This window comes from Ruditapes philippinarum, unplaced genomic scaffold (assembly GCF_026571515.1).
Source record: "Ruditapes philippinarum isolate M1 unplaced genomic scaffold, ASM2657151v2 ctg4274_1_1_1_1, whole genome shotgun sequence".
NCBI lineage: Eukaryota > Metazoa > Mollusca > Bivalvia > Venerida > Veneridae > Ruditapes > Ruditapes philippinarum.
The window spans coordinates 26,506-36,120 of NW_026851753.1; the positions used below are offsets into that span (position 1 = coordinate 26,506).

Consider the following 9,615-nt stretch of genomic DNA (forward strand, 5'->3'; position numbering starts at 1 on the left):
GAACAGTGTTTTATAATAAGGCGAATATTAGTCCTAATTATAAGACCTATACGTAACCTATTTCATATTTATCATTCATTAATCTGATATTTTACATTTTTCATTTTCCATGTTACGTTAGGTCTTAACAGATCTTTGCAAAATCGTGTAGCAAAAAAATTGACATTAGACATCGATTTAGATCTAATGAATTTAAACAATTAAAACAGCGTGTATTTACATTAATTTTGACCTATTTATGAACAAAACTAAAAAATAAATACCTTTAAACAAAATAATTGAACTGTCACAACCGAAAAGTCATGATTAAATCCTCTCATTTAATTAAATTCTTTGTACAGCTGATATACAAATGGCCGCCATACAGTGCGCGAATTCTGATTGGCTAATTCAAATGCAAGCGTTTAAATGAGTCCAGAAGTTTCTAACGGAATATTTTTTCAACGAAATAATTGCCCATGCACCGTCAGTGTGTTCAAATATATTTTTCCGTTCAAAAAATTGGAATCAATCTGTAAAACGCTTTACTTAACCAGTATGGCCGATGAGCGAAATAGACTGATATTTATATTTTATTTTTAATTGATAAGTACATTGTTTGAAAGTTTTTGTTAATGATAGACCATGCAATTGAAAGAACAGAAGATAAGCTTTTGAATAAAGCTTGAAAGGCAAGTCAACAGACATTTTTTTAATTTTTCAAAATGCTACGCGTTTTTGAGCAATAACTATTAGACGTAAAGGCTTGACCAACATAAAACTATAACAAGCCTGTAACGTCTAATCTATTGGACTAGGCGAATATATGACTGCAAAAATCGGTCTTACATTTTCAATGGAAAGATAGATGTTTTTTTTAAAAATATACAGGACTGTACAATACTGTATGTACACTGAACAAAAGTTCTAACCGATCACCCTGAGTTTTCGCTTATATATGAAAAAGAATAATACCAATAGATCCGACTTTTATTTTATTTCGAAGAGAATGAACATACTGAGAATAATAAATTATAACATTTTTCTATTTAAATAATACTGTATCGATATTTAAAAAAATATATTTTTATGATTACAGCCACTCACCTGTCTGATAGAGGCCCCAGCATTCAACATTCGAACTGCTACGGCACGATCCTGCATCGACATTTGTGCCATGTTTTATGTTTTTTCACTTATAAAGTTAACAAGGATTTATGCAATGTAACATTTAATACTCACCACGCTCTGCACGAACATTTCGTGCCAAAATGTGTAAACCTCGCCCTATCTCCCGCGTGACTGCATGGAACCGTATTAAATTATTTTTCATTCCACAAATCGGTAGAAAATGACACAAAAATGACCTCTGTAAAATTTTATAAGGATCTATTGACCCGTTATAAAATAATCATAATTTAAAAAGTGATCGGTTAGAACTTTTGTTAAGTGTATTGATGTAGTTATTATTTAATTTTTTATAATCGCTTATATTCTATTCAACAAAATGTTATAACACTTTGAATTCAATGTTTCTTTAAGTCATTAGGTCTTATCACTTATCTGAAATTGTTGTTTTTCATGAAAATGGAACAAACATCATAACACTCTATTGAGTCAACATGATTATACATGTAGACGGTAAATATGACCCATTTGAACACATAAAGTCGTAACAACATTTGATATAATTTATTCAGATCGACACAAACAACAGAGTTTAATTCTTTGTAAAATACGTTTCAACAATTTCTTACATTCCTTTCTGAAATTAACATTCAATGCGCTATAAATAATTGGATTTATACAATTGCTTATAAAATATGAGCGAACACAAAAGTTATAAACAACTTCTTCTGCAGGATTCTGTATATCAGAGAAAGCAACTTTTGTAAATTTGAGAATGTTTGCGATCAGATATGGCAGAAAACTTAGAACAAACGCAGCCGACACTGCAAAGAAGATACTGGTAGTCCTTAATGTTCTTATAGACATCCGGCCTAAATTTGACCTACGTCTCCTCAGAACAGGTTTCTGCCTGTTTATTGTGTTTTGTTCGTTTATACATGAGTCTGTCCTTTCCAACGTGCCAAGAAAGCTTTCGCTTTCAACGATACCTCGATTGTCACATCCGGTACGTGATTCTATAGATTCACATCCGGCACGTGATTCACTGTAATCGTCTGCGGAGCGACTAGATGGATCGTCAAGAGGAACACTTTCTGTCCTTGTGTTTCTTGTCCATTGCACATTATTAATCTCTTTTATTAAAGTAGGTAACGTTTCTCCAATTGTCTTTTTCTTTCTTTTCCAAATTTCAAGTCCTATCTTTACATACAAAAGAACGAAGCTCGTGAGCAGTATAAGAAACGCGCTGAAGAGTATTATGTAGTAAACAATAGGAAGCGCGGTCTTTCTGACGGTGTCTGCCGTGGAACACTCCGTTCCGAATAGTCCGTCATATCCATCAATTTCAACGGATTTCAGTCCAAATATTACCAGAGCAGGACTAGATAGAAGGATACTTAAAAAGACGACAACGATACACAATATCTTAACTTTCTTCACCGGAAACGCTTTCAGAGGCCTACAAACTTTGTAATATCTGTCAAACGCAACACAAATGAGTGTAAAGCTTGCTGATATAATTGTGAATGACAATCCAAATCTGAGAATTTTACATGACCATGTTGCCGTGAACACGTATGGCTGAAATAAATCTGTCAGTTCTGAAGCTGCCCCTACAAAACATGATATCAAATCCAAAAGCGCCAAGAACAGAATAAAATAACGTGATGGCGACCGCCGGAGTCGGAATCTGTATATATAACACACAAGGAAATTTCCAACAATCCCGATTAGAATCGACAGAAATACGAATATAATAACCGGAAGGAGCAGCAAAACCTTTTTTGAATTTTGATCTCGTCGAATATCGTCCTCGTCGAGAGTTCCATTTTGGTTCCAGCTATATTTACTCGCAGTGTTTGCAGTCGTTATGGCGATCATTTCACTGGTTACCTTGTCGATTCCTTCGGTAGTCATAGCAAACCTTCCATTATGGGACATTCTTGTAATTTTGTATTGTCTAAATCAGTTATGAACGTCAAATGTTTACAACCCGCTGATTGTGTTGTAGCAGACGAGATTGCATTTTCCCTTAGTATTTCATTTTCATTTCTGTTTTATCTGAAAAAAAAAAAAAAAATAAAACAAAAACATTGAAACGATATGAAGCTAAAATAGCCCCAAGTTATAGGCCGATATATCATAAAGAGGTATACATCAGTTAAAGTAAGAACAAATGATAAAAAACTTTAAAAACAATTACAAAGTCCATTTTTCCTGGACTGCTACATTCTTAATTGAATTATAAGTATTTTCCTTTATTTCAAAGTTCAAATTTTGAAATGTTTATGATACAAACATTGAACTGCAAAAACAATTATACGCGATCTACATAGGATGTACATATATAGTTTGATATAGACAAATTACTATCTTGTCAAAGTACAAAACTATCAATTTGGGGCCAATCAACGATAAGATGAAGTGTTTTCTCAAAAAGTAGAAGGGGGCCCGGAAATAAGATACTTTGGCGATACTGTCTTATGATCGTGCGAATGTACATGTATAAAATGTCTCACAATCATCTTAATCATCAAAGCAATTAAAACAAGCGTCTGAATTTCCCAAAGTGTCGGTTGCTTGTAAACTATGACTATAGTTAAAATTGCACTGTTTTAGCACGCATTTCCTTAAAATGGGTTATTTTATAAAATAATGTTCTTTCAATGATCATATTGTTATTATTTGATAATTACATGCCATATAACATTCACTTCACATATGTATAATCTATTAATATTATGGCTTAAAACACTTAAAGATTTTTATTGCTAGAAATATAGTTGATATTGTTACTGTTTTAATCAGTAAAATGAATGCACTTTTTATATTCTGTTGAGTTCATTTTCCAAAAATCACATGGGATTTTCTGTTTTTATATCCGCTTCAACCAGTACGATAAGAGCAAAGTTGAAAAAGTTTTGTAATACTTCACGTTTATAACTTTACTTTTCATTTGATAACCGTGACATTTATGTAACAATTTAAGAAAAAAATATCTTAAAAAATAAGTGAATAAAAATAAAATAAATTTAAAAATGATGCTTGCTGTATTATTAATTTGTTATAAATACTTTTGACAGGTTATATGGACGTTTGCAATATAATACTAGTCTAACGGCTCGCTTTATATTTTCAATCAACCGTTAATAATACTAGTTATAAAGATTGTTGACAGGTTATATGGCCCTATATAAACGGCTGTTCGTAAATATAATCTGAGCCGCTAGGCGAGGGTTATATTGCAAACAACCGTTTATATAGAGCCATATAACATGTCAGGAATCTTTTGTAACTAATTATAATGCAGTAAGCATCGTTTTGTTTAGAAAAAGTAAGATATCTTTATAATACTGAACGTTTGTAACGTCATTTTCATCGGATAATCGTAACGTTTATATTATATGTTATTTTGGTTTTGGAGTGATATATGTGGATATATTACCTGTTAAGATTTTATATCACCCGAGCCGTTGGGCGAGGGTGATATTTTATCTTGGCAGGTAATATATCCACATATATCACTCCAAAACCAAAATAATAATTTTATTACCCTTCCCGTGCCGAGTTAAGACGATTTTAAAATAAATAATTGCTACTTCAAATGAAACGTCGAAATAAAATTCCCTTTAGGATACCCCTTCACCATAACATGACGTCACAAATACATGACGTATTATCTTGATGTAAACAAGAGAAAAGGAGTAGTCTGTTGAACGCACTTTTTTGGAATTAATATCAAGCTTTCACAAGGTCATATTTGTTTCCTATACTGACGAGAATATGTATCATTACTCTATTTTGGTAAATATTTATCACTTGACAGTTTAAAATTGCTTGTAAATTGGAATTTATATCGCGTAAAATCAAACCGTACGCGCATCGCACGGCGCATGTTGTTTACAACGTGGGGTACCCATCGGGGAAATTTAATGTGTATATTACCCGTCTGGCTCGGTAATATCAATTTCTTTCGGGTGATCAACATCCAATCAAAAAGGCGGAAAAAATCTGGAAGGGTAATAAAGTTTTATATACACGGCTGCTGTCGATTCATGAAAAAAAATCTTACTTTTGTCTATAAAAATGATGCTTGCTGTTTTTTAAATTCGTTATAAAGATTGTTGACAGGTTATATGGCTGTATATAAACGGCTGTTTGCAATATAACCCTCGCCTAACGGCTCGGGTTATATTTACAAAAAGCCGTTTATATTATATGTTATTTTGGTTTTGGAGTGATATATGTGGATATATTACCTGCTAAGATTTTATATCACCCGAGCCGTTAGGCGAGGGTGATATTTTATCTTGGCAGGTAATATATCCACATATATCACTCCAAAACCAAAATAATAATTTTATTACCCTTCCCCTGCCGAGTTAAGACGATTTTTAAAAAAATCATTGCTGTTTCAAATGAAACGTCGAAATAAGATTCCCTTTAGGATACCTCTTCGTCACAACATGACGTCACATAAATACATGACGTATTTTTCCCGTACCTTACGAAAGTAAACAAGAGAAAAGGAGTAGTCTATTGAACGCACTTTTTTGTAATTAATATCAAGCTTTCACAAGGTCATATTTGTTTTCGATACTGATAGTAATATGTATCATTACTCTACTTTGGTAAATATTGATCATTAGACAGTTAAAAAGTGCTTTTAAATCGGAATTTACACCGCATAAAATCGAACCGTACGCGCATCACCTCAGCGCATGTTGTTTACAACGTTGGGTACCAAACGGGGAAATTTAGTGTGTATATTACCCGTCTGGCTCGGTTATATCAATTTCTTTCGGGTGATCAATAACCAATCAAAAAGGCGGAAAAAATCTGGAAGGGTAATAAAGGGCCATAATTATACACGTCACGATTATCCAAGGAAAAGCGACGTTACAGACGTGCAGTATTATAAATGGCTATATTACATGTCAAAAATATGTATAACTAATAATGTAATCTTATTATGGCATTTCACGTTGCTGTTTTTTAAACAAAGTTCTGACTAAATGCAAATCAACTTGACATTGAATAAAGTATTTGTTGAATATGCCTTTTGACACATTTATAATATTAACATCTTATTTTGGTCTTAAGCAAAATCCATACAAAATACTACATTTGTAAATCACAGTAATTATACCAATTGCCAACAGAGCAAAGAGAGCAGATGATGGTTCATCTATATAACAAATGAGTATTTGTTTTTGAAACTTTAACAAGATAACAAAAATAAAAAAGTTTTTGAAAAAATGAAATTATATTTGAGGCATAATGGGCCTTTAAATATTCATTAGAATAGGCTTAAAGATCCATCGTTTTATAAATTTTTATATTGCAGGTCGTTGAACCAACAAAGTAGTAAGATATCTTTTTAAGTATTTTCAATTTGTTTGTAATTTAAAGTATACATTTAAAATGATACGATATGTGTACCTCAACGTATATCAATTAAGTATATGAATACCATACGGTGAAATAGGAAAAAATGAAAACTGTAAGTACTGAACTACATTTTAGGTGCATTTAAATGGTATATCTAACACATGTTTGTGAAGTATTATATTTAAATAATTTCCCACATATAAGCGAGAACAAATTCATGTCAATTAAACATTTTTAAATACATGTTTACATAAGATTCATAATCGACGAATAACAGCATATTGTATTTTCTTGGGAAACAGATAATGAGTTCAAAAATGTCAGTTAGACACTTTAGAATGAACTTATTTTTTTAGTTCATTAACCATGCAGAGAAAGAAAGAATGCATTCATTTTACATTTTTCAAGTTCAATGTTAATTATTGACATAATCGATAAATAAGCATTGCTAGGTTAGTATTCCTTTATACCTCAAAGAGTGGAACGATTTCGTTAAACCACATTTTGAATGTTTGTTGAATAACGTAAATTTTAACGATTTAAAGATTTTTGTCAAAAGTCCAAAAGTCACTGAAGTGCAGACTGGGGTGTACCATAAGCAGAGCGTTAAGTCTTTGTTGATTGGCAAATATATAATTCTCATGTAAACATTGAACATGTGTATCAGGCCAAGTACCAGCTTGCTTTAACCATGTTTCCCGCTTAAAAATTGAAATGGATTTTCCCGAAATTAATTTGGAACGCCAAATTTTAAAGGGGGAAGGATTTTCTTTTTTAAAATACAAAAATTTAGGGGAGCCCGGGGGGAAACTGCAAAAACCCTTGGGGGGTTTCATGTTGTCTGGCTCTTTACTTTGGGGGTTTAAAAGGGTGTTAGGAGGTAAAAGTTAAACAAATATTAACTCTTTTTATCCCGCTGGGGGCCCCCAAAAAGAATTTGATGGAAAAAAATTTTTAAATGGTTTGGCGATATTTTAAAAGATTTTTTTAACCAAAAAAAAACGGGGAAAAAATCAAAAAACAAAATCCGAATAGGAAAAAAATTGTTTTATATACTTCCAAGGGAGCAATTTCTTTAAAACTTCCCTAAAACATTGATCGCACGTTTAAAAAAATATTTATGGATTATAAAACTAAAATATTGTGTAAACGTAAAATTTTAAAAGTTTAATAATGTGTAAACTGCTTTTTTATTGAAATGCATATAGACCTTTTAAAGACGATGTTAAGCTTCACAGTTAAATAGTTTGAAGGAGATAGTGTAATGACTAATGCATTAACCGACTAAAACCTTAAAATTGACCATCAGTTTAAGGTCCAATTGTCATCAAAATCAATTGTATTCACACATATTTTCATTTGTAGTCAAGTATTATGCTATTCAACACCAAGGTCTTAAGCATAATGTGTGTCACGGAAGAACAACTGACACAAAAAGGACGACTCGAGAGTGAGTAAAAAACATACAGAGTAAAAACTATACATTGTAAACATTAGATTAAAATAATACCTCAAGTTATGTTTTAATATCCAATCTCCAGTGTGTTTTTTCACATTTTTTAATTTATCTTAAAAATCTATTTCAAAATCCAGCCCTAAACTAAGTATAGCAACGTGAAAAAATTTGCTCCCAACAGGGGGAAAAAAGGGTGTCTTTTTAAAAATGGGGATGAAAAAAACGGGATACCCAGCGTACTTGAAAAAACCATTGTGCGTTAACTATACAAATCTGTGTAGTTTTGGAGCCCCCATTATTGATCAGGCCAGCTTAGGGTGGCTGGGTTTAAAAAATTTTTCCTAAAGTAAAAATATAAAAAAGTTTACATTACTGATCGTGGGCTGGTTTTTTTTTTTAAATTTAAAATTTTGAGAAAGTTTTTTTTTTTTACATTTCTACCCCTTTTTTATGTTTTAATAGCCCGACGTAAATTTTTTGGGTTAAAAGGTTTGATCCGATTAGGTTTTTAACTATTTATTTTTGCAAATAATTTAAAACTAATTTGTCAAAAATAAACACTTTAAATTTCCCGTATTTAACGTGCATAATCTATATGTAAACATTTAACCGAGCATGCTTCCTTTAGAGTGGTCCACATTTTATTTATTTACGTTATAGAAGGCATGTTTATTTTTCATTTTTACAACAAAAATATGATAAATTTCAAGAGTCTTGAAATAAATGCCCGCACCAGAGTATAAAAATGAACGCTATATGGTAGAAACTATATAAAGTGTATGTACAATAATATTCCCTAGGATGACTTATATGATGACACCAGTTAATTAATTACTTAATCAATTAATTAATTATTTCTTGACTAAAAACAAAGTTACTAGTTATGGCTTCAAAAAAAAAAAAACACGTCGTCTCCATTAATTCTTTATCATGGTACAGTTTATTTGACTGATCAAATATGATGTATACTTTTTTAATAGACGCCCTTAAAGTTTTCTTTATCCATGCAGAGACTGGGAAAATTCTTTCGAACTATTGTAAATTGCAAAAAAATATGAAATTTCTCTATTTTTTATTAATAGTTTTAAAGAATTGAAAAATTTAATAGATAGATAAATACTTTTTTTCCTCCAATAGTGAAGAGCATAGTGTTACTAATACTTTATCTATGAACAATTTTTATAAGATCAGCAAAATGAAGACAAATATTTCATGGTAAATTAATATTCATAAAACTCTTACCTCATAAGCTAAAGGCTGTTGTTATTGTGATCATAATCGTATCAAACGAGTGATATCACAATGATGAACTTCTTCCCACTTGTTACTATGACAACAAAGTGGACGGGGAGGGGGGACAGTTTGCAAAAACGGTCAAGCCACTCGGATATGATGATTATAAACTTAAGTAGTTATAGTTTTCAATAAATAGAGATGGGGAATTGAAATCTATTCAAACGCTTTAACACAATGGCAATTGTACAAAATACAAACGAGTATCAATGAAGAAAAAAACCCGGGAGAGTTGAAAATTTGTGTTTAAACTAACAAGCATTCATGAAAATAAAGTTCAGGACGGACAATAGACTTTTGAAAAGGGTGTTCAGTCAAACATATGAAATAAAAGAAATGTGTAAATCAAAACATTATTAAAATACTTG

General features: G+C 31.4%; 1 protein-coding gene across 1 annotated transcript; it reads right to left on the bottom strand.

Annotated features, from left to right (window-relative positions):
• Positions 1 to 1,656: 1,656 nt before the first annotated feature.
• Positions 1,657 to 9,216, bottom strand: LOC132738797 (cephalotocin receptor 1-like). The gene is made up of 2 exons (XM_060726399.1): positions 9,197 to 9,216; positions 1,657 to 3,168 (listed from the first exon to the last, which is right to left on the bottom strand). The coding sequence occupies exon 2, from the start codon at positions 3,046 to 3,048 to the stop codon at positions 1,672 to 1,674; it is 1,377 nt and encodes a 458-aa protein (XP_060582382.1). The 5' UTR covers positions 3,049 to 3,168; positions 9,197 to 9,216; the 3' UTR covers positions 1,657 to 1,671.
• Positions 9,217 to 9,615: the final 399 nt, after the last annotated feature.